The sequence below is a fragment of the Mya arenaria genome, chromosome 12, assembly GCF_026914265.1.
Source record: "Mya arenaria isolate MELC-2E11 chromosome 12, ASM2691426v1".
Lineage (NCBI taxonomy): Eukaryota > Metazoa > Mollusca > Bivalvia > Myida > Myidae > Mya > Mya arenaria.
The window spans coordinates 58,578,474-58,606,060 of NC_069133.1; the positions used below are offsets into that span (position 1 = coordinate 58,578,474).

Genomic DNA, 27,587 nt, shown 5'->3' on the forward strand with positions numbered 1-27,587 from the left:
CTTGTCTGGTCTTTTCTTTACTTGAATCCATTTGAGAAGTCCGATTTCTGTATATAGTTCATTTTCCACGACGAAAACTTTACTTCTTGAGTGGTCTTTTCTTTACTTTCTTTTACGAAAGCTATTGCTCTATTGATAACAGCTGTGAGTTCTTTCCAAGAGCAGTCCATTTTATTTGTTCTAGCAACTAATATAACTTGTACTTTCACTTTCTCTGGAATGAAAACGACGTCATCTGGATATGTCATCTTCAAACCTCTGACTTCCTTCATCATAGCTGACCAAGCTTCTTCCGCAACCACACGTTTACTGACACTGATATCATCGAATACACCAGTGATTGCTTTCGTAACATTGCTCTCCCATTCTTTCTCCAATTTACGATACCCTGGTTCATCTTTTGTTAGTGTACTTTCGACGACAATGGGATCATTACCCCAATCATTCACGATAGCATGACATGTATGAAGCAAGGCGTTTGCTTCATTCTGAATGGACAAGTTGCTATTCAGGAATATCAACTTGTAACTGTCATAAGATTCCTTGCCAAGAGTGATAATAAGAGCATCGTGATGACTTGCCACCTCGCAGCCAAAAGGTAAGCCAAGGAAACGATTGTACAGAGCAACCTTCACGGCAACCCCGCTTAGAGAGTGTCCACCAACTCTACTGCACACTCTTTGGGCGACTAAAATGCAATTACAATACCATGAAATTTAACTTTGTAAGATAAAGACTTTGATAAGGAGGCTATCCATGTTATTTAAAATTAACGAATTTAAAGATGTACTCTTACTCTCAAATAAGATGAACCACATACACTTCTTTTAATTAATGAAGGATTAATTAACATCATAAACAATGATTCTAATGAAGGATACCGTGTATAATCGGAAAGAAAGGTGCAGAAAAGAGGGTATTCAACCTTATGAGACGATAGTTGATCACTGTAAATATTTTTACACTCATCAATCATTTCATATTTGTGCGTCCTCAGCTATGAACTACACGGTTACAATCTTGTTATCAGTAATTACTATTTTCCATTAATGCATTATTTAGTAAGTAGTTAAAGGTTTATGACTAAATATCTATGTTGTTATTCATGTTTATGTATTGATTTTAAATGCGAGTGATACTTTTATGTATACGCTTAATTGATCAACTTACCACGTGCTTGTTTGAAGCTGACAATGCAGTATCCATCTTCAAAATGCTCATCTATGTTCAAAACGTCGTCTCCGCAACTACGGTTTGTGTATTCAAAGTAATACAGAACGGAATCGTGGGTAACGTTCTCAGATAGTTCAAACACAATGATGGACGTGGTGACCGGTATGCATTTGGGTTTAAGGTGATGTCCATCAATGGCATGTTTAGTACACGCATCACGCACCTTCTGGATATCTGTTGTAAAATACAACAAATCAAGCTAATTCTAAACAAGGATTTGTTCTTTGATTTTTTGTTGTTACTATTTTAGTCCATAGACAATATTTGACATTGGTTAAAAAAAGAATATAAAAGCAGACAATAGAATGTTATATAAATAGTGATCTTAACTCTATCGTGTTATAAGATGATTTATAAAATTAGTGTCTGGCGAATACAAATATGTTGTAATATTATGCAGTGCAGTGTCATTTGTTTATTCGTAAACTTATAACTATTCATATGTCATTAAATATGTTACTAAGTTACACTAAGTTAGCAAAACGTAAATAAATAATTCAATTATAAGGTTTTGTTTGAAATACTAGTTATTAGGAACCAATATTTATTTGCTTAAGTGATTGGCTCAATGTCTTTGAATTACAAAGTAAGTCGTTTTTACCGATATTTTCAGCAAATAACACCACAGCTTTGTCCCTGTTCTGGTTGAATGTAACCTTGCAGACCTCTGAACCTCTGACCTTGGCTCCGATGTAGTTTTCTAAGCTATCTTCTGTAATGTTGTAAGGAAGATCCTGCAAAAGCATGCATTATAAAAATAATATAACACAAAGCTTTCACTACAATATTCTCTATAAATCAAGTTTAATATACTCCGAACCAACAAGTTTAGAAAGAAGCAGTCTCAGTTTATTGAGACTGTACATTGACTGCAATGGTAATTCCAACACTGTCCATGTACCTTGACAGTAATGGTGATTCCAACACTGTCAACAGTTTATTAAGACTGTTCATTGACAGCAATGGTAATTTCAATACTGTCCATGTACATTGACAGCAATGGTGATTCCAACACTCTCCATGTACATTGCCAGCAACGGTGATTCCAACACTGTCCATGTACATTGGCAGCAATGGTGATTCTAACACTGTTAACAGTTTAAAGAGACTAAACATTGCAAGCAATGGTAATTTTATCAGTGATAATTTCAACACTGTCAACGGTTAATTGAGACTGTATGTTGACAGCAGTGATAATTCCAACACTGTCAACAGTTTATTGTGACTGTTTATTGACAGAAGTGATAATTCCAACACTGTCAACAGTGTATTGAGACTGTACATTGACAGAAGTGATAATTCCAACACTGTCAAAGTGTATTGAGACTGTACATTGACTTGACAGCAGTGATAATTCCAACACTGTCAACAGTGTATTGAGACTGTACATTGACAGAAGTGATAATTCCAACACTGTCAACAGTTTATTGGGACTGTATTTTGACAGCAGTATTAATTCCAACACTGTCAACAGTTTATTAAGACTGTAAATTGACCGCAGTGACAATTCCAACACTGTCAACAGGTAATTGAGACTGTATGTTGACAGTAGTGATAATTCCAACCATTTCAACAGTTTATTGTGACTGTTTATTGACAGAAGTGATAATTCCAACACTGTTAACATTGTATTGAGACTGTACATTGACAGAAGTAATACTTCCAACACTGTTAACAGCTTATTGGGAATGTACATTGACAGCAGTGATAATTCCAACACTGTCAACAGTTTATTGTGACTTTTTATTGACAGAATTGATAATTCCAACACTGTTAACATTGTATTAAGACTGTTTATTGACAGAAGTAATACTTTCAACAGTGTTAACAGGTTATTGAGACTGTACATTGACAGCAGTGATAATTTCAACACTGTCAACAGTTTATTGTGACTTTTTATTGACAAAAGTAATACTTTCAACACTGTTAACAGTTTATTGAGACTGTACATTGACAGAAGTAATACTTTCAACACTGTTAACAGGTTATTGAGACTGTACATTGACAGAAGTGATAATTCCAATACTGTCAACAGTGTATTGAGACTGTACATTGACAGAAGTGATAATTCCAACGCTGTCAACAGTTTATTGAGACTGTATATTGACAGCAGTGATAATTCCAACACTGTCAACAGTTTATTGTGATTGTTTATTGACAACAGTGATAATTCCAACACTGTCAACAGTATATTGGCACTGTATATTGACTGCAGTGATATTTCAACACTGTCAACAGTGTATTGAGACTACATTTACAGTAGTAATAATTCCAACACTGTCAACAGTTTATTGAGCCTGTATATTGACAGCAGTAATAATTTCAGCACTGTCAACAGTTTATTGAGACTGAACATTTACATCAGTGACAATTCAAACACTGTCAACAGTTTATTGAGACTGTATATTGACAGCAGTATTAATTCCAAAACTGTCAACAGTTTATTAAGACTGTACATTTACCTCAGTGACAATTCCAACATTGTAAATAGTGTATTGAGACTGTATATTGACAGCAGTGATAATTTAACACTGTCAACAATTTATTGAGACTGTTTATTGATAGCAATGATAATTCAACACTGCCAACAGTTTATTGTGACAGTATATTAACAGCAATGGTAATTCAAACACTGTCAACAGTTTATTGAGACTGTACATTGACAGCAATGATAACTAGAGATTGCTTTTTTGAAAATGCACATGATGGACATGAAATTTGTAATTTTGGACTGGAGACGAACCAACAGTGAAGTTTGGTTTATTCACCCGTATTTAATAATGAACATCTACTGCATAAGATCAGTGATCCTATGAATATTAAGACGTAATGTGATAGATGGATGTAAGAAGTACCATTTTGTTTCATTTCAATCTGGAGTATGCAATCATCACTGATGGTTGTGTGGAAAGCTGACGACTGCATATGTGATGTCATGGTAGCTGTAACGTATCGGAATTACACCAGATTCTTTGCAGTTCACATTTTTATTATATACATATATGATCTAGAAGGGTCCTCTGTGCAGTTGTAGGCTGTTAAATGATATGTTAGTAACTGCACAAGTATGTTTTTAAGTCAGAATTAGATGTTTCAAGGAAGTCAATAATAAAACCACCAAAAATAATAGCTCTTTCACTGTGAGTCTTATGCAGGAGTTTGGTGACCATCTTGCATACCAAGTTCCTGGGTGCAAGCGTTCTTTAGTTACTAAGCGGTAACCGTTTCTTCACCCCAATGTCACGGGACCTTGACCTTTGACCTACTGATCTCAAAATCAATAGGGGTCATCTACTAGTCATGACCAACTAGCATACCAAGTATGAAGTTCCTGGGTGCAGCGTTCTTTATTTATTGAGGGGAAACGAAGTGTGACGTACAGACTGACGGACTGATTGACGGACTGATCACAAAATCAAAAGGGGTCATCTACTAGTCATGACCAACTTGCATACCAAGTATGAAGTTCCTAGGTGCAAGCATTCTTTCGTTACTGAGCAGTAACCGTTTCTTCACCTCAAGGTCACGGCGACCTTGACATTTGACCTACTGATTTCAAAATCAATACGAATCATCTACTAGTCATGGCCAACTAGCATACAAAGTATGACGCTCCTGGGTACAAGCGTTCTTTAGTTATTGAGCACAAATCGTTTCTTCACCTCAAGATCACGCTGATCTTGGCCTTTGACCTACTGATCTCAAAACCAACAAGATTTATCTACTAGTCATGATCAACTAACATACCAAGTATGAAAATCCTGGATACAAGCGTTCTTTAGTTATTGAACAGAAACCATTTTTAAGCTTAAGGTCACCGCCAACATATCGTTTATTACCTGAACGTAACCGCGACTTTGACCTTTGACCTTTTGATCTCAAAATCAATAGGGGTCATCTCCTAGTCATGAACAACTAGCAAACCAAGTATGACGTTCCTGAACCCAAAAAATCTTTAGTTTTGGAGTGAAAACCGTTTTTTACCTGAGGTTTACCGCGACCTTGACCTTTGACCTACTTATCACAGAATTAAGAGTCATCTACTTGTCATGACCAACCAACATACCAAGTATGAAGTCTGGGTCTAACCGTTCTATAGTTTTTGAGCAGAAACGAAGTGTGACGTACAGACTGATGGACTTACAGACTGACTGACTGACTAACTGACTGACAGGGCAAAAACAATATGTCTGCCCATGAATGGGGGAGACATAATTAAACACTGTCAACAGATTTATTCAGAATGTATATTGACAGCAATAGTCATTCAAACACTGTCCATGTACATTGACAGAAATGGTAATTCCAACACTGTCCATGCACATTTACAGCTATGGTAATTCCAATACTATCAACAGATTATAGAGACTGTACATTACCAGTTATGTTAATTCGAACACTGTCAACAGTTTATTGATAATTCCAGCACTGCCAATGTACATTGGCAGAAATGGAATTCAAACACTGTCAAAGTACATTGAAAGTAATGATAATTCCAACACTGTCAACAGTTTATTGAGATTGTTCATCAACGGCAATGGTAATAACACTATTGTCAACAGTTTCTTATGACTGTACATTGTCAGCAATAATAAGTTAAACACTATCAACTGTTTATTGAGACTGTATATTACCAGCAATGTAAATTCAAACACTGTCAACGGTTAATGAGACTTTCATTGACAGCAATGGTAATGCCAAAAGTGTCAACAGTTTATTAAGACTGTACATTGACAGCAATGGTAATTCATACACTGTCAAAGAACATTGCTAGCAATGGTTATTCAAACACTGTCAACAGTTTGTTAGGACTGTACATTGACAGCAATGGTAATTCAAACACTGTCAAAATTTTATTCAGACTGTACAGCAATGTTAATTATAACACTGTCAATGAACATTGACAGCAATGGTATTTAAAACACTGTCCATTTTCACTGACAGCAATTGTAATTCCAACATTGTCCATGTAAATTAACAGCAATGTTAATACAAACACTGTCCATGTACATTGACAGCAATGGTAATTCAAACACAATCCATGTACATTGACAGCAATGGTAATTAAAACACTGTTCATGTACATTGACAGCAATGGAAGTTCAAACATTATCAAATGTTTTTCTCAATGACTTGTAATAACACACTGACTTGTGATAATTAGTTTTAGAAGTTATTTGTTGGACGTCCAACACTGTGTACACCTGAAGGTCTCGTCAACCTTGACCGTTGACCTAGTGATCGCAAAATCAATAGAGGGCATTTACTAGTTATGTCCAACTTGCATACCAAGTATGAACCTCCTGGGCCCAAAGAGTCATTCAAGATATTGAGCGGAAACTGTTATTTCACCTTTGACATACTGACCTCAAAATTCCTTCGTCCGAGCCTTCTTTAGTTATTGAGCCCAAACCGTTTTTCACTTCAAGTTCACCTTGACCTTTCAGCTAATGATCTTATAACCAACAGGGGTCATTAACTTGTCATGAGCAGTTGGCATAGAAGTATGAAATTACTAAATGCAAGAGTTCTTTAGTTATTGAGCAAAAACAATATATCAGCTTAAGGTCACCACTAACACACTCTTTTACACATGAAAGTCACTGCTACCTTGACCTTTGACCTACTGATCTTAACATTAATAGGTGTCATTTATTAGTCATGACCAACTCGCATACCAAGTATACAATTCCTGGACCACAAAGATCTTCAATTATTGAGCGGAATAACTTTCACCTTTGACTTAACAGATCTCAAAATAAATAGGGTCATCTACTGGTCATGACCAATTTGCATACAAAGTATAAAGTTCCTGGGTCCAAGTGTTCTATAGTTAGTGAGCGAAAACGAACTGTGACATATGCACTGACTGACGGACAGGGCTAAAACAATATGTCTCCCCCATTAACTATATATTTCATTACAATAATTTCACGTTCATGGTGCCTTATAAGTGTCTCTCAGTAGTTCTTAGTAGCTCCTAGTAGCAAGTTTTGAAAAATGGATTAGTTATCGTACCTAATTATAGTCCAAGTATAACAAATATGCACTAAAGATGATAAAAGATGTTCTGATGAACACTTCTTTTGATCAATTTAGGTAACCACAGAACTGTTCAATTCAATGAGACAATTGAGCATAACCAAAAACAGTTAAAAACTTCATCAGTTCAAGGAGTTTATAACCAAAATAATGTATAACTTTACCTCAAGAAACGTTTCTCACAGCCGAACAACGAATAACTTTACCTCAAAAAAAAACTTTTTTCTTTATGAATTTTACAGCCAAACAACTTTTTCTTAAAGAGAACTTCTATTCAAATACATGTACTAGTACTTTACAGCCCAACAATTTTAAACGTTATTTAAAAGATTTTATTATTATTATATTTGTTATTATTCAAAGATTATACAGCGGACAACATAAAACTGTACCTCAAAGAGAACTTCTAGTTTGCTGGTGATGAAAGGCACAACAGTAAGATCACAGTCATTCAACTTGTGGGTTCTGGATACAACTTCCATTGCATCTAAAAATAGTACAAATTAATGTCTTTAATATTTAAAGTTTTTTCATATCTGTTAAAAACTTACTTATTAGCTAAACGCAAAAAATGGACGTTTAATTTAAAGGGTTACATACATTACCCTCATTTTTTATTTTGTGTTCAAATTAACAATGAAAACTACAGAGACAAGCACAGTAGTAAAACATTACAAAATAAACCCTGTTAAGGGGCAAGGGCCCGAACAACAATGAACTACAGGCAGAAACATATCACTACCATGTACACAAAGACTTACACCACAAACATACGGCACACACACCAACATAGCTTTACTGATAAATTATGGGATTACCGCCTTGGATCGGTCAGTAAAACAAGACTTGATTGGAACACGAGCCTTAGAGAAGATAACTATAAATGCATGGACGTGAACATGAACAAACTATGTTAACATACTATTGAAACTAGTATTTCAACTATCACATTTGAATATTCTTTCTGGTACCTGATTCTTCTTTGAACATTATGTGTGCAACTCCTTCCTCTCTGTTCACCTGGACATCTAGAATGTCCCCTCCTCCAGACTTCCGCTTGTTCTCAAAGTAATAACGAAAGGTGTCATTCGTCACATCATCTGTAAATCCAGTAACCTAGAAAGAAATAGCAATACCAGAGTATGAAACACAGCAAGTCAACTTAAGTGGTCTCAATATTGGCAAAAATGACATGGAATTAACAATTATGACGTCATTTTTTTCTTTTACGGAAAATAGAATGGACACGCACGCACGCACGCACGCACGCACGCACGCACGCACGCACGCACACACACACACACACACAGAATTTTGAATGATATAAACGCCCTTGGTAATTTCTAGGTAAACTTCAGTCATTACTTTTTGACCCCATGTGACCCACTTTTTAAGTCTACCAAGAGAACATTCAAGGGAACATCCTGTCCACAGTTTGAACAAAGTCTTAAAAATTAAAACCAATATTTGGTTCCGGACATGACTTTCCGAAGATATGACCTTTTCACGTAGTTCATGTCATCAAATTTCAAAGTAGTCATTGATTTCATCAAGGAAATCCTTCTGGTTAAGGATGTTTCATAAATATTGGAACAGACATATTGCCTCTAGTATGTTCCCAATATTTTGTCTAAGGTTTGACCAAGTGACTTAGCTTTTGACCCCATGTGACCCACTTTTAAAACGCAGTTAGATACCATCAATGGAATTATTCTGTTCAAGCTTGAGAATAATCAGACAAATCATTGCCATGATATGGTTCATGACAATGAAAAAAATTGACAAGTGACCCAGTTTTTATTTCGTCCAAGAATCCATCAAGGGGAAATATTTTGATGAACAGGTTAATGATTAGTGGATGAAATTTATGCCTAAAGTGCCCAATATTTTACTGAGAGATGACCTTGTGACCTTCTGTTTGATCCCATGTGATCCACTATTACCAAAGTTGAGATTAACCAATGGGAACATTCTGATCAAGTTTGAACATAATCCAACCAATCCCTACCAATATATGGTTTCTATTCTATGGTTCCAGACAAGATTTGAAATATTGGCCTAGGTTTTGATTTATGAATATTTGACAAGACTTAGTGTGTTACAAGAATTTTCTAAGACCTAGTGACCTAGTTATTGACCCTTTGTGACTTACTTTTACAAGCGTTCGAGATTCCATCAAGGGTAATATTCAGACCAAGTTTGAAAATTATTTGACCAGTCTCTACCAAGATATGATAAAAGTGTGGTGGAAGAAACAATATCACCACCTAAAACCATTGATTTAGCCGGGAAATAATTAACATGCAGATCTTGTGCACATCAAATACAAAACAGACGGAAAGACAAACTGCCGGTGTTAAAACATCTCTCATATACATGTATGTCACCAACAGTTACTTATGTACCAGTATAAAACATAATAAATAACCTCAACACTGTTATAACAATATTGATCAATTGCATTGTCTTCAGATCCACAAGCGGCTGATGGCTCCGTGTATTGCACTGCCTGGGTGTCGTAAAAGTGCTTGCCAAGAGTGATGACAGCAGCGTCACGGTGACTTGAAACATCGCAGCCAAAGGGTAAACCAAGAAAATGGTTGTATGGAGCAACCTGCACGGCAACCTCACATAGAGAGTGTCCACCGCGTTTACTGCACACTCTTTGGACGACTAAAATACCATGAAATTTAAATCTGTGAGGTAAAGACTTTGATACCAAGGCTATCCATGTTATTTAATTTTAACGTATTTAATGTTTACGCGTAATTGTCAAACTTACCACTTGCTTGTTTGAAGCTGACGATGCAGTATCCATCTTCGAAATGCTCATCTATGTTCAAAACATCACCTCCACAACTACGCTTTTTGTTTTCAAAGTAATACCAGACATGATCGTTAGTGACATCTTCCGGCAATTCAAACACAGTGATGGACGTGGTGACGGGTATGCTTTTGGGTTTAAGGTGATGTCCATCAATCGCATGTTTAGTACACGCATCGCGCACCTTCTGTATATCTGTAGTAATAATTACCGCACATCTAGCTAGTTCTCAACAACAAAGGTTTGTTTGTAAATGAGTCACTATTTTTTACAGCAAATAAGGGAACACATCTGCCCATTGCCAATATGTGACATTGATGGAAATTAAGAATATAAATGCAGACATAATAGACTCAAATTGTATTATTGTTGCCATGATGAGCTGTGCCTAATGCACTGACAAAAATTAACTAGTTTCTTATATTAACAAACCAAATTACTTAAATAAATTTACAGTTTAAATTTTTGTTTTACATTATCATGATAATTATGAAGATATATTTATCTAAAAGCCCAGAACTCTTCAAAATGAGAATTTTACAAATATACAAGAGCAGTCGCAGACTGCTATAAACCCCCGCCAAATTAAGAACAATATCAATCAAGGATACCAAAGAACATTAACAATGCCTCAAAAATGAAAAATAAACTGTAGCCAGAACTATGGTGGTTTATTTTTAACGGTATAACTGTTATTAAATATGTTACTCAGTAAAACTCAGGTTAATTAAACATAAATAAATCACTCAATCACACGGTTTTAACATTTGAATTTTTGGTTATTGGGAACCAATTATGAATATTATTCATACAAAGACTGTTAATTACTATGTAAGTTGTTTTTACCGATATTTTCAGCAAAATGCACCACGGCTTTGTCCCTGTTCTGGTTGAATGTAACCGTGCAAACCTCTGATCCTCTGACCTTGGCTCCGATGTAGTTTTTTAAGCTATCTTCTGTAATGTTAAAAGGAAGATCCTGCAAAAAAAACATCAAATTTAATATGTTTGGAATCAACAGCTAAAAATGACAAAAGCAGTCGCAGTTTATTAAGACTGTACATTGACAGCAATGGTAATTCAAACACTGTCAACAGTTTATTGAGACTGTACATTGACAGCAATGGTAATTCAAACACTGTCAACAGTTTATTAAGACTGTACATTGAGAGCAATGGTAATTCAAACACTGTCAACAGTTTATTGAGACTGTACATTGAGAGCAATGGTAATTCAAACACTGTCAACAGTTTATTAAGACTGTACATTGAGAGCAATGGTAATTCAAACACTGTCAACAGTTTATTGAGACTGTACATTGAAAACATTGGAAATTCAAACACTGTCAATGTAATTGACAGTAATTGTAATTTAAACACTTTTTGTATCAATTTCATATTGCAGTACTTACATGTCAGGAAAATAGAATTTGGGCATTGTAAAAGGTGAAATTTGTAATATTTCTTTAGTCCATAGGACCCTGTATTATAAGATTATATATAAGCCCTATTTATTACTTTTATCATGAAATGTATAATTCTGCATTTATGAGTTTCAAGTTATATATTAACCAAATACTTTATTGTATGAGTAAGGAAAAAGAAGCAGCCTTTATTCTTACTTTTATCAAAAAGAAATGAAACTGAAAATAACTCTTGGTCTTGTGTTTAATTTCGCTGCAACAGTCATCCAAAGTCTCATTTCTTTTATCTATTTTTTTGCAAAGAATTTTTGGCAAGCCGACATCATCGAATACCAATGAAACATTTTTTCTTACAAAGCAGATTGTTTGATCTGATTATAAACCCTTTTATATAGAGCAAATGTCAATATCAATGCAAACTACAGATAACTTTTTTGAAAGGCACTTGTCTTCTCTGTTGTGTTGTCATAGCTGAGAAATTATCAACGATGAACATGAACTTTGTACTTTTGGACTGGGGACAAACCAGCAGTGACCTACTGATGACCTACATACGCTTTTCACTTATAGGTTACTGTGACCTTAACATACTGACCTAAAAATAAATATAGGTCCCTTCAAAATCGATAGGGGTCGTCAACTTATCACGACCACCTTGTAGACCAAGTATGAAGTTCATGGCCCAAGCGTTCTTAAATTATTGAGTGGAAACCATTGTCCACCTCAAGGTCACTGCAACCTTGACCTTTGTCCTACTGATCTCAAAAGCTTTCACTACAATATTCTCTATAAATCAAGTTTAATATACTCCGAACCAACAAGTTTAGAATAACAAAAGCAGTCTCAGTTTATTGAGACTGTACATTGACTGCGATGGTAATTTCAACACTGTCCATGTACATTGACAGCAATGGTGATTCCAACACTGTCAACAGTTTATTAAGACTGTACATTGACAGCAATGGTGATTCCAACACTGTCCATGTACATTGACAGCAATGGTGATTCCAACACTGTCAATGTACGTTGCCAGCAATGATGATTACAACACTGTTAACAGTTTATAGAGACTAAACATTGCCAGCAGTGGTAATTTTATCAGTCTGTCAACAGTTTATTGAGACTGTACATCGGCAGCAATGGTAATGTAAACACTGTCAATGTACATTGACAGCAATGATAATTCAGACACCTTCAACAGTGTATCCAGACTGTACATTGCCAGCAATGGTAATTAAAACACTGTCAGTGTACATTGACAGAAATAAAATTTAAACACTGTCAACGTACATTGACAGCAATGGTTATTCCAACATTATCAACAGTTTCTTGAGACTGTACATTGCCAGCAATGATAATTTCAACATTGTCAACAGTTTTTTTGGGAATGTTCATTGCCAGCAATGGTAATTCCACCAGTCTATAGACAGTTTATTGCGACTGTACATCGAAAGCAATGGTAATCTAAACAATGTCAATACACACTGGCAGCAATGATATTTCAGACATTGTCAACAGTTTATCCAGACTGTACATTGACAAAAATGGTAATTCAAACACTGTCGATGTACATTGACAACAATGGTAATTCCAACATTATCAACAATTTCTTGAGACTTTACATTGCCAGCAATGATAATTCGCACACTGTGAATAGTTTATTTGGAATGTTTATTGCCAGCAATGGTAATTCAAACACTGTCAACAGTGTATTGGGACTGTCTTTTTACGGCAATGATAATTCCAACATTGTCAACAGTTAATTGAGAATATACATTGTAAGCAATTATTATTTCGAACACTGTCAACCTGGGGTCAAAAACTAATGACTGAAGTTTACCTAGAAATTACCAAGGGCGTTCAAGTATGAAGGTTATGGCCCAAGCGTTCTTAAGTTATTGAGTAAAAACCATTGTCCACTTCAAGGTCTCTGCAACCTTGACCTTTGTCCTTCTCATCTTAAGATCAATAGGAGTCATCTACTAGTCATGACCAACTGGCATATTAAGTATGAAGTTCATGGGTGCATGCCTTCTGTAGTAATTGAGCGGAAACCATTTTTAGCTCCTTGTCACCACCAATCTATCGTTTTTCACCTGAAGGTCTCGTCAAACTTGACCTTTGACCTAGTGAGCGCAAAATCAATAGAGGTCATCTACTAGGCATGTCCAACTTGCATACCAAGTATCAAGTTCCTGGACCCCAAATAAATTTGAAGTTATTCAGCGAAAACCGTTTTTTACCTCAAGGTCACCTTGACCTTTGACAAACTGACCACAAAACTAATCATGACGAACTTGCAAAACGAATATGAATTCCTGCATCAAAGCCTTCTTAAGTCATTGACCCAAAACCGTTTTTCACTTCAAGGTCTACTTTGTATTTTGATCTTCTGATCTCAAAACCAAAAGGGGTCATTAACTTGTTGTGAACAACTGCTGTCATACAAGTAAAAAATTCCTGGGTGCAAGAGATCTTTAGTTATTAGCGGAAACTATTTTTTTCACCCCAAGGTCACTGTGACTTTGACCTTCGACTTACATATCTTAAAACAAACGGGGGTCATCTACTGGTCATGACCAATTTGCATACAAAGTATAAAGTTCCTGGGTCCAAGTGTTCTATAGTTAGTAAGCGAAAACGAAAAAGTGTGACTTATTGAGGGTCTGACAGACAAACAGACAGGGTAAAAACAATATGTCTTCCCCATTAACCTCATTTAATACTTCTGAATTTTAAATATTGTCATAATTACCTATTTCAATACAATCATTATAAAAGTTCATGGTGCATTATAAGAGTCTCTTAGTAGTTTTTAGAAGCTCTTAGGAACAAGTTTTGAAAAATGGATTTGTTATCCTATCTAATTTTAGTCCAAGTATAATCAATATGCACAAAAGATAATAAAAGATGAACACTTGTTCTGATCATTATATGAAACAACAGAACAATTTAATTCAATGAGACAATTGGACATTACCAAAACAGTTAAAGTCAAGTTCAAGGAGTTTACAGCCACAAAATGTATAACTTTACCTCAACGGAACTTTTCTTTATAAGGAATTACAGTCAAACAACGTATAACTCTTCCTCAAAGGAACTTTTCTCTTTATGAATTTTACAGTCAAACAATGTATAACTTTACCTCAAAAGAACTTTTCTCTTTATGAATTTTACAGTCAAACAATGTACAGGTTTACCTCAAAGGAACTTTTCTCTTTATGAATTTTACAGTCAAACAATGTATAACTTTACCTCAAAGGAACTTTTCTCTTTATGAATTTTACAGTCAAACAATGTATAACGTGACTTCAAAGAAACCTTTCTCTTTATGAATTTTACAGTCAAACAATGTACAGGTTTACCTCAAAGGAACTTTTCTCTTTAAGAAATTACAGTCAAACAATGTATAACTTGACCTCAAAGGAACTTTTCTCTTTATGAATTTTACAGTCAAACAATGTACAGGTTTACCTCAAAGGAACTTTTCTCTTTATGAATTTTACAGTCAAACAATGTATAACTCTACCTCAAAGGAACTTTTCTCTGTATGAATTTTACAGTCAAACAACGCATAACTTTACGTCAAAGGAACGTTTTTCTTTATGAATTTTACAGTCAAACAATGTACAGGTTTACCACAAAGGAACTTTTCTCTTTAAGAAATATCAGTCAATCAACGTATAACTTTACCTAAAAGAGAACTTCTATTCAAAGACTAGAACTTTATAGCCCAAGAATGTTAAACGGTATTTTAAAGAATTTTATAATAAAAAACTATACAGCGGACTACATATAACTTTACCTCAAAGAGAACTTCTACTTTGCTGGTGATAAAAGGCACAACAGTAAGATCACAGTCACTCAACTTGTGGATTCTTGAGACAACTTCCCTTGCATCTAAAAATAGTACAAATTAATGTCTTAAATATTAAAAGCAAAATATGGACGTTGGATTATAAGGGTTTCATAATTACCCCTCAGTTTTTATTTTGTGTTCAATATAACAATGAAAACGACAGAGACGAGCACAGTAGTTGAAAATTACAAAATAAACCCTGTTAAGAGGCAAGGGTCAGAACAACAATGAACTTAAGACAGAAGCATATCACAGCCACAAACACAAAGACTAACACCACAAACAGTCCACACACTCACCAAAATAGCTTTACTGAAAAATTATGGGATAAATGAAATGGCACGGTCAGTAAAACAAGAGTTGACTAGAACACGAGCCTTCAAGAAGAAATTAAAAATTGCCTTCACGTTAACATCATTTATTCGGGTACCTGATTTTTCTAAAAACGTAATGTGTGCTTTTCTTCCCTCTCTGTCCACCTGTACATATAGAATGTCTCCTCCTCCAGACTTTCGCTTGTTCTCGAAGTAATAACGCAAGGCATCATGTGTCACTTTATACGTAAATCCAGTCACCTAGAAATAGCAATACAAGAGTATGGAACGACGCAAATAAAATGAGGCGGTCTCAATGCAGGCTAAAATGACATAACCTGTAATTTACAATTATCATGTCAACGTTTTCTATTACTGAAAATGGTATGGCCACCCGCATGCTTTAGAATGATATGAAAGTAATGTGTACTTTCAAGATAGTCATTAATTATTTTTATGCAAAACATATTTAGAACGGTGCCTTAAACAAATGATTTTATAAAGTAACTATAGGACATTTTGTTTGAAAGGGTTCAGTTATGGTAGATATTACAAGATAGTTGTGTGATGAAGGTTTTTATTTATTTATATATTCATTTTTCCAAAATTAAGACACATTTTCCAGTTTCAAACATCTTGCACATGAAAAACTTAGTTAACATGCAGGTTCTAAATTAACTTAATATTTATGAAATAAGTGTGCAAAGTCAACCACAGGAAGGAAAAAAGAGCGGCTTTTGTTAAAATCTTTATATTGTATTTTTGTTCTAACAGCTATTTATGTATGAAAATAAATAAAAATGAATTACCACAACACTGTTATAATCATCTTCAAAAGTTGCACAGTCTCTAAAGCCCCCAACCTCGTTCGACTCCACGTAGTTCCCTGACTGGCTTTCTTCCTTTACTTGAGTGCTCTCCTTTTTTGGACGAACCGTTCCCCTTGGAACGGAGGGAATGATTTCTATGATGCATTCTTTGATTACTAGCGGAGAATTCTTGTGGTGTTGTAAGATGTAATTGGCATCTGTATTCAATGATTGGAATACATGAAATAAAAACCAGTGGAAGTGAAAAGTGAAAAATCGCATGAGTATCAAATGAAAAAGGAACAATATCTGTGAAAATAGCACTGTATCATCAGAAGGCATTTCGATAATCATACACGCACACACTACTAAGTGTTGACCTTATGTTCGGCGTCATACCTCACACTGTCCAGCCTCATAAAATTGATTATTGAAATGACGTCTGAAAATATAATGGATATATTTTCACAACCATGACTGCATGTCATGATGTAAAATTAAGAATTGGTGAAACATAAAGATGTTATGTTATAAGTTAACTTGACGCAAACCTTCAGCCGTTTTAAAGGTAACCACCGCCTCTGCATTGTTGACAATTTGGACATCTTGAACATCTAGCTCACGCCCAACCCGTTTCTTGCTCTCAAAAAACAGCTGTAGATGCTCACTGTCTCCGGTATAGGAGGCTGGAAGGTTTTTCACAATAACAGCTTTGTTGTCTGAAACATAATCATGAGTGTATTATGTCAACTATAATTTGTCTCGGAATTTAAGGTGTACATTATTAATTTCAATACTTATTAAGTAAATATCCTTCGCATAGTAGTTAGGTGTTTAGTATTTCATGAATTATAATTGTTTTGTACGGATGTATAAAATCGAGCATATGGAGCACTTTTCAACTAAGCTTTAGCTTATTTATATAAATGATAATTGAATAGAAACTTCTGGGAAAAGACGAGGTGCAAGATATTGTACTGGTACAAGGGTGAAAGTATGATGCTGGGGCCTTTCTGATTAGGAAAATGCATCATTTTGATTAATATCAGGAACTCCAACGTTGCCTAGAAATTACCGTAAATCAATGAGTATAAGACGCACTTTTCCCCTCAGATTTCCAATAAAAAATGCTTGCGTCTTATAAACAGTATTGGGCTTCTGACATTTTTTTCTGAAGTTGATGTCAGGCCGACTTTGGCTCTTTAGAGAAATAAATGGATAACAAGAATGCTATTAAAAAGAACAGAAAAAGATATAAAAAGCATTAAAGTTAAGTGTTTAAGTTTGTTTCTTTAAGAACACATCATCTCCCATCTGTTTCATTAAAAAAACAGGAACTCACATTTCGGAAAAAGTATATATATTTGAGCATCTGCATTGTGGCCAAATTTCGGCCCTTAATTGGTCACACCGGACTATGATTCAATTTGTGTTTATATTGTTTATGAAACCTTCATGTTTTTGTTCAAGGTATCTGCAAGCATTCCCAAACATTGTATTTATTTACACTAAAAACGAGAGACTTGCAGACCCGTCATGCTGGGGGTTCGAGCCCAGAGCCACGCTCCCCTGTGTTTCTATAATTTCAATAATGTGTCTAAGATTTGTTTTCGGTGTACGTAAAGGCTGTATTAAACAACAAAGAGAAAATCAGTGTAGACTCGATCCTACAAAACGGGGATACACGTCAGCATTTAGTCATTTACCTATTTCGGGCAATTTACGCAAGGACGGATATGGTTCTTGGTCTGTATGGCTGTATAATCCTGTAAAAAATCAGGCAAAAACAGTTATTTAGAACCAACATCCTTGTTTACATGCACCAGAGTAGCTAACTGCCAAACGTATTTTAAACAGTGAAATACAATTTCATAATTTCGAAATAACATGTTTAACATAATTTTATATGTAACCCTACGCAATACTATTACAACATAAAATATGTGTCAATGCTAATGAGAAATACATATAACACTACACTTGTAAGTAGTCAGGGGCATGATGATAGGTCACAACGCACTCGGTTGACCCCTTCTTATGTTATATCAATCGGCCTTTTTGGAAAATGAGGGAATTTTCGGGTTCGCTCGAGCGTAACGGTATGGTATTATATTAAAGCGCTGTGCAATAGTTGTGAGTTACTACGCACGATATTGGTAGTATTTGAACACTCAATACCGGGTTAAACCAGCTGACGTATTTCTAGTCGTTATGCAATCGTAACCAATACCAGGTTTAACCAATGAATTATTTTAAAAGCGTTTGTTCAATAGTTGGGTTGTTACACATTTATGTGTAAATCGGCATGAAAGGGTATGACCAGCCACGACCGGGGATCGAACCCGTATTGCACGGTTAAAAATCAAAGCACTAATCACTTTGCCACGGCCATGGCTTACTTCACTTATCATTAGCTATTCAAGAGGACGACCTCTTTACAACATTCCCTTTTCAGTGTCACTGCTTAATTTAATCGTGTACACTCGGTTAAACTTTAAACAAGTATAAACAGAATATCCAATGTTATTTATAATGTTTGCCAAGATACCACGACTATTTCAGTAATCTACACCGTTAATCTTTCTTTAAACGGCATATCTTGACCATTGATCTCACCATAACCCATCTAAATGACTCACATTCTTTTTTTTACTTTGTTTATACACCAATTATCATCAGAAAAAGGAGACAGTCTTACTTTTTGAACCGTCAATCACTCCATCACAACAAATGTGAGCAGTGAGACGGTATACTATTTAGTTCAAATCTAGCAAGTTGGTTAACTCCGCAGCTATCGCGATTTAAACTTGACTATTTAAAACTACTATGAAAATATACTACTGAAATGATTGGCGCGAACTACTTTAAGCGATATTAGTGGCACGCGCCAGAGTGTATTTCATGTGATCATCAAAGCAAGTATAGACATGTTATACAACTCATCCAATCCGATTGCGTAATTTAACATCTTATCGATAAACAACTTGAAACATTTATCATTTTAACGCAGTCCGCTGACAAGTACACTACGTTTAATCGCAGTTTTTAAAGAAGACATCAAGCGGAAAAAGAAAGGTGTCAAATCAGGTAAGGGTCCTATATTTTTATTTAAACAGACGGCAGTTTTAATATAAGGTCTTGGGTTAAGTTACTGATATCATCATCGTACTACATAATATTTGGATCGCTCTTAATGCATTGTCAATAAGCGTTAAGTTTGATAAAAGTCTGGTTTTATCATTTTACCACAGTGGCACAGGTCTGTGTATAATTTAGGGTTTAGAAATATTTGTAAAAATACTCCCGTTTTTGCTTTTAAGGGTCGTAACCATACGTACTTGGAAAACGTGTCTATGACTAATAATATATACTTGTAGCCCTGGTTCAAGTCCACAAATTTCACCATATCAATTAGATCTCCCATCCACAAATCATCTTTTCCTGCACTCATAACATGATTTTGATGAAAACGTCTTCTAACAGGTTTGTGATGACTGTAGAATTCATGATTATGCAAAAACTTTCGTATTCTGTGCATTCCTATATTATATTTTCCTTCTTCTCTTACTACTTTATACAGTTTCTGTGGCCCTGCAAAACTACCGGGATACTTAGGATCGTCATAAATTGTTTTTAGATAATCCTCCCACGGAGCCATGTCTTCTCAGTTCCGTGTTCAACCAAAAAATTAAAGGAGAACTCAGTGTTGAGTGTTTTTATTCTACGTCCTGACTATCCATGTCTTATTCTTCGATTTCATCTTCTTCGTTTTCTTCACTATCCCCCAAGTCAAATAAGTCTTCAAAGGAAAATCTTCTTGTTCTATAATACGCATTTTACTGCGGATGTCAAACTGACTTCTTACTACGTTAATTTGTTGGAAAGTCTCACGATGGGTAGCATTTGTCATCAGTGGAAACCAGTATGTTTCCAACAACGTTTGGTATCTATCGAAGTAGTTGTTTTCTTTATATGGTTGCATACGTTTTTCTGCCATATCCGTTGCATCATATTCGTTTTCTCCATCGTCAATAAATTGGTCGTATTGCTTGTTGAACTTGATTTGGCTACAACTTTGAGCAACGTCCCATACATGTCTATATCCCTCATTATCTTCTACATCATCATCTATTTCATTTTCATCTTACTCCGTTCTTGTCCTTTTAGCAGGAGGTTCCCTATTTATTGAACACCAACCACTTTTCACGTGCCTCTGAACGTCGTGCCCCAAATCAAACAAGAGTCCACAATCGTCACAAGCCTGTGCTTTACCTGCCATGGTATTTTCCTTTTCTTCGTCGATGTGAATACCTTGAAATCCAACCGATGAATGATCGAGTTCTGGTACACTCATCTCTTTTATAGATTCGCACCGACCTGCGTGAATTTGATTGGTTATGTTAGGTCGGTTTTGGCATTCTGGCATCTGATTGATCAGCCTTGTTTTGTTCCCTGATTGAGTGTCTATCCATGTCAAATCGTATCTTAATCTATCATTTTCTGACGTAAAGGGTTTCAAGTCTATGAACAAATACCCGTAAGGATTCTTAGTGGCTCTTGCAAAGGTTTTTTGGAATTTCTTTGTGTTACCGGGGTACATCTGTCGAGCTAGTGTCATGATTGTTTGTCGATCTACAGGGTTGTTAAACAGCACTAGATAATGGCAATTCCTCCTTTGAGTCGCGTCCTTGTTGCCAAATATATTTTGGTTGATGGAAATCACAGATAAAGACCAATGATGGAATCCCTCGGTAAATAAATCAGTTATCCGTTTATCCTTGCCCGATTCGCTGTACAAATCGTCCAATATATTGTTGATTCTGGGATCAAAGAAATCATCGTCCGCTAAATCCGTTGTAATGCCTTGAACAAATTCCACTCTTGGAAATACTGTCCTCTGAACTAACGAATACAGTGGTTGCCATCTTTTGTAAAGACACACTATTCTCTGGCTGGATTCCAGTGGTATTGCAAAGCATTAAGTCCTTAACAAATGTTGTCTTTCTACAAGCTGAAATATATCAATTGAGAATGCGATTTAACACGTGATAAGTGATTACAAACCAAGTAGCTACCGATATTACAAAATTCAATGATATTGTGACTACTCGATTTTTACAAAAGTCTGTGGAAGATAACTACTTGTGGGTCCTGATATCATCATGGTAAACGGATGTAGCAATACCATGCTTCTGCTTTCATAACGGTCCTCTCTTGGTGGTAGTGGTGTTGGCGCTCCCTGTGGTGGTGGTGGTGGTCCAAGATGTGGTGGTGGTGGTGGTGGTGGTAGTGGCCCTCCTTGTGGTGGTGGTGGTGGTGGTGGTGACGACTGCGAATACATTTCACCGCTCTGTGAATACGCTTGCATTGTTTCTCTGTGTTTGCTTTTCTGATGTCTTGACATAGGATCTCTCCTCGAGAAGCATTGGTGACACTCTGGACACTGTGCAGAGAACATGTTTCTCGGCCTCCTGCTAGTCCACAAATGAATCGCAGTAACTTAAAACCGGTTCTATAAACATATTCTGCAAGATTATAGACACAAACACCAATCAAAATGGTTTGTTGTACCACAATTGACCAATCGTTACACCTCTTAATTCACCAGTCAAATTCGGCACAGGCAAACCAATCACAAACACCCTTCTTACTGTTTCAAAATATAAATGAAGCTAGTTTTGCATTATTTGTCTACCACAATTGACCAATCGTTACACCTCTTAATTCACCAATCAAAATCGGCACAGGCAAACCAATCACAAACCCCCTTCTTTCTGTTCCAAAATATAAAAGAAGCTAGTTTTGCATTATTGGTCTTTTCATTTCCGGACGTCAAGAAGTAAACATGGTTTACCAGTGTGAGAAGTGCGGGGCTAGTTTCAAAAAAACTGAGTCAGTTGAAGCAGCATAGGAGAACTGAGAACCATTGGCCGTGCTTAAATTGTAAGACCTGCAAGAAATCATTTACAAGACAAGATAACCTGGAAAGGCACATGAGGAAACACATTGATGAAAACAGCTATCATTGCCCGGATTGTCTTAAAGCATTTATAAGCCGAGATGCACTCAACAACCACTTTGAGCAGCATTAAGACAGGTGGCGGTGTACAAGGAACCAATGGCGATAGTTGTTATGATAATAACAACATCCAACAGAAAAGTGAAGCCGAGATTGATGCACATGGAAAAAAAGAGAGGCTCGTCTGACAGCCAATCAGCAAGCAATTCAAAGCGATCTAAACAGAGAAAAATCATAATCAAGACAGTCATTTTGTCATGGAGAAAGTCAGTGAAAGAAAAATCGAAATGTTCAGGAGAAATGCTAGTTATTATAAGATATATGTAAAGGATATAGAAGTGCGATATTTACAAAACATTTTGAAGTATTTGAAAACATTTTTTCAATCGATTATTGACAAAATGGTAAAGGATATACCGTCAAACGATTTAGTTAGAATATCCTTAAACAATCCCGAGTTGGACTTTCCAATAGTGCTACCTTTTATGCCAAGGTCATCCATGACAGTAGAGCGGATACTATCAGAAATTGAAAGGGTCTTACAATCATACGAACAATTTGTAGTAGATGAGACATTTGGTATAGAACTTGTACACAAGCACAGAGGCTGAAGAACTGAGGCATTTTAACTATACGAAGAAACAGCTTTTGACAAACAAATAAAGTTTAGTTTAGTTTAAACATATTTATTTTACAACGGTTGTGAAACAAGTTATTACAACATTATATTAATCACTCTCGTTGGCACGATTTTACGCGAGAGTGTGGTCTTGTGTTGTGGAGGAAACCGGAAAACCCGGAGAAAAACCACTTGTCCGGATTGGTGACCAGGAACCAAACTCACATGCGCCCGAGTCGGGAATTGAACCCGGGTCGCCTAGGTGAGAAGCGAGTGCGCTAACCACTGCGCTAACCGGACAACCTACTGCAAAATAAAGTATTACGATGTAACGTCGCTTTATCCATTCATTAACAAAACAGGTAAAATACCGACTGGGCATCCAGAAATAATCACTGACAATTTTGAAGACCTTAGTCAGTATGAAGGGCTAGTGAAATGCAAAGTGTTACCTCCTAGAGGATTGTATGTGCCTCTGTTGCCTGCAAAATGTAACGGTAAATTTGTCGGACATGCGGTGAAAACTATCAGCAAACAAACTGCCACCATACGTCGCAGGATCGGTCATTGACAGGGACATGGGTGACTGACGAGCTAAAAATGGCCGTGTCACAAGGTTACAAAATACTTAATACTTACGAAGTCTGGCATTTCAGTGAAATATCACAATACGACAAAGTCTCAAAAAATGGCGGCCTTTTCACCGAATAATTATGTCAACACGTTTTTAAAGGTCAAGCAAGAAGCCAGTGGGTGGCCCGACTGGTGCGTTAATGAGGAATCAAAACAGACGTACATTCAGCAAAGAACAAAGAAGGCATCCGTCTCGATTATGACAAAATAAAACAAAATCCAGGTTTGAGGTCCCTAGCGAAACTGATGTTAAACTCACTCTGGGGGAAATTTGGACAACGCTCCAATCTTACGCAAACGACGTACACTGACGACCCTGCTTTGTTTATGGATATGATGACATCAGATAAACAAGATGTAAAAAACGTTCGATTCGTAAATGACCAGGCAGTTCAATTAGATTGGGTTCATGGCCATGATTTTATTGAAGCTGCTTCTAGAACCAATGTGGTCATTGCCGCATATACCACAGCCCAGGCAAGACTCAAGCTGTACAGTTATTTGAAGCCTTTAGGAAAACGTGTTTTGTACTGTGACACTGATTCAGTTGTCTTTACCATTCGTCCTGGAGACTGGGAACCTCTTCTCGGCGACTATTTAGGTGACCTCACGGATGAAACACCGAAAAATAACATTACGCATTTTGTTACCGGGGGTCCTAAAAACTAGGCTTACAAACTTGTACACCCAAACAACAAGGGACAAATATCTATTTGCAAGGTGCGCGGAATAACACTCAATTTCAAAAAACCCCTTGACATCAATTATGATACCGTCCTGAAAATGGGCACGTGCGGAACCAAGATTAACTCAGTCACTCTCGTCGATGAAAACAAAATTGTACGAAACCCTGAAAAATGTTGTATTGTAACAAAAAGGTAAGCAAAGGATTATAGAATTGTTTTCGCGTCATCACGAATGATTTCCAAACAGTACCCTATGGACTATAAATGTTGTACAAACCGTTAATATGCCATGTCTTCCTTACAACGATCATGAGTCGATACCATGAATATGTATGCAATATACACTATATGTTTCCTTTCACACTAGTTTGCTATGTCTAACGCATGTTTTGCTGTAAGTAAATTTTAACATGAATTGATTTATACACCTGACAATATACTGTGTACCACATGTATATAAAATGTATTTGAATTTGAATATCATCTGCTTTATGTAAACAAATTTGTTGTATGTAAATAAAATGTATAATGCAACATCTGCGTTTGATTGAATTTGAAACGTTTTTACAATGCGAAAATATGTATCAGTAATAAACAAAATAATTCGACCTAATTGAATAATAAATATGTGTGCGGTGGGATACCTCAATGGTAATTCCAAAGGTTAATTATAGATAAGTTGCACTAATTGTAAAAGAGAAATCGACTAATACCCCGATTAATATAGTAAATATTTTAAACTCAATTATGAAATATATTTATAAAACACCCGAAACTATTAAAATAAAATTCGCAAATATCGTTTGTATTAAATCCCATAAAGTTACGCCCGAGCGGTTCCAAAACATCACTCATTTTTTTAAAGTGGTCGATTTATATTGAATAAGAAGCTCGCTTTCAAATAATTAACTGGTATTGGTAACGATTGCACAACGACTAAAAAAATATAAACTGATTTAACCCGGCAGGGGACGCTACGAGTATAGTAAGCGTATCGTCTGATAGACTCGAATTATACACATGTTTTACAAAATGGCGTCTGCTAGGAATCCGATTACGTTACGCCCGAGCGGTTTCAAAAATTCACTTATTTTTCTAAATGGCCGATTTATATAGAATAAGAAGGGGTCAACCGAGTGCGTTGTGACCTATCCTCATGCCCCTGACTACTCTTGTATATGATAGCTACAAACAACCATATTTAATACGATGATGACTCAATTTTCCATATACATATTCGTTGGTTACCATCAACACAATGGAAAACATTTCTTCTACAAAAGTATTGAACATAAATATACCTGATGGTGCTTCAGCCGGGAACGGCGACGGAGGTTTTTTCTTGGACATGAGTAGTTGATCAATGATCACTGATCCTTATCCTTTACTTATCCTGGTTACCTTGAACAAAAAACGAAACGAAATAAAGAAGATCTTTAAACAGGATGTATAATAACCAAAATACCGGGAAGCCATTGATCAATAAACATGTATTTCGAAATATGCTTACTTTCTGGTTCTCATTAAGAATTGAACTAAGTCCATAGCTGTGACAGCAATACACACATAATCAATAGGTTGTCATTCGCCGTCGTAAATCCTATATTGATAAAAACAATAACTGTTAATGGGATCAAATTCCGTTCACTCTTTTTAAGGATTAAAATTCGACATGTTGCATTTTATTGGGGTATGGTATGCAATGGGGCTGTTCAAAATGGGTGGAGTCCGAAGGACTCCACCAATATTTTGAACTGCGCCATTGCATACCATACCCCAATAAAATGCAACATGTCGAATTTTAATACTTATATTTTCATTCATTTAAATCTACATTTCTGCTAAAATAAATTGATTATTCAAGAGCATTTTCTCTTTTTTCTTTCTCTCGTTGTTCTCAACGGTGGGTAAATTAGAACAGCTATCGCAACCTAATTTTATACCACAATGAATGCACAGATAAAATAGTTCCTTATTTATATGATTACTTTCTATCTTTTCAAGGTCAAGAATATTATAAATACGTATTATTGCTTAAAATGTGTGTTTTCGGTCCGTTATCGTGGTGTATTAAAACGCAAAAACCCGGACGTTATCGGTAGAAAACGTGCATTATTCAGTAAATTCACGTGCCGTTAATGCCCGGGTTTTTTGCTTTACATATGCGCTATCAGGGCCCGCATCATAACAACGAAGGCTGAGCGACCAGGTTTTTGACCGAAAGTTGGTCAACGATGCTAACTTTTGCACAAAAACATATTTTAGCATATATAACGTAGCTGCATACAAATACCAAAACATGAAATAAACCACATATAACTTACATATTTTCTACTGAGTTGTCTTTTCCTGGCAAGCTGATGTGTTTACTAAATAGTTTTTTCTGCAATTGTTTTGACTATTAAAAGCACTAAATTATGTCTAAAACGACTAACTCCTCCGAACTGTAGTTATTTCTGTCGATTTTATTCAGAACATACGACTTATATGGACATGATTCCATTACGTCGTATGCAATGAACAAAGAAATTTCAAATATGTTTTCTCTGATGCTGAAGATGCTGTTCATTTTCAAGAACATGTTTACCAAATTTTCAGGCTTAAATTAGTTATCAAAACAAACAATGGTTAAAGTATGACTGAATAGGTAATTAATTGATTACCCAATAGGTATTGTGTGTAAATAATCCCAGTAATCCAGTAAATTTCCAAAACAACAACACTTTCCAAACGAATGAACACTGCAAAATGGCGTCGAAACAAAATGCAACTGCCGAGTTATGTTGCGGTCCGAATCGAGCTTAATGTAAAACTTTTTCAATGACATCACTCATGACGTCATACAAGCACCCGTCATAGAGGTTATTTTGAACTAACTGTTTTTGCATTTTCGTGACATTAAACAGCCTTTTTAAACACCAACGTTTCTTCAACTGTTCCATCCATCATGAAACCATCTACATTAAAATCAATCAAATTATCGTTGCTTATCTTTTTTTAACTGCTTTATTGCAGATTACAGTTTTGCATGTTGCCAATATTGGCAAAAATTTTACTACGATTTCATTGAAAAAAATAGTTCCGTAGTAAATATGCCCCGCCCCTTGGTATTATTGCGCCCAATGA

General features: G+C 35.8%; 1 protein-coding gene across 1 annotated transcript; it reads right to left on the reverse strand.

Annotated features, from left to right (window-relative positions):
* Positions 1–4: 4 nt before the first annotated feature.
* On the reverse strand, positions 5–26,141 carry LOC128212167 (uncharacterized). The gene is made up of 15 exons (XM_052917471.1): positions 25,972–26,141; positions 25,763–25,862; positions 18,211–18,270; positions 17,056–17,223; positions 16,505–16,722; positions 15,812–15,956; positions 15,328–15,422; positions 10,946–11,078; positions 10,058–10,294; positions 9,704–9,948; positions 8,247–8,391; positions 7,668–7,762; positions 1,835–1,967; positions 1,171–1,407; positions 5–688 (listed from the first exon to the last, which is right to left on the reverse strand). The coding sequence occupies exons 2-15, from the start codon at positions 25,809–25,811 to the stop codon at positions 18–20; spliced, it is 2,631 nt and encodes an 876-aa protein (XP_052773431.1). The 5' UTR covers positions 25,812–25,862; positions 25,972–26,141; the 3' UTR covers positions 5–17.
* Between the last annotated feature and the right edge of the window lie 1,446 nt (positions 26,142–27,587).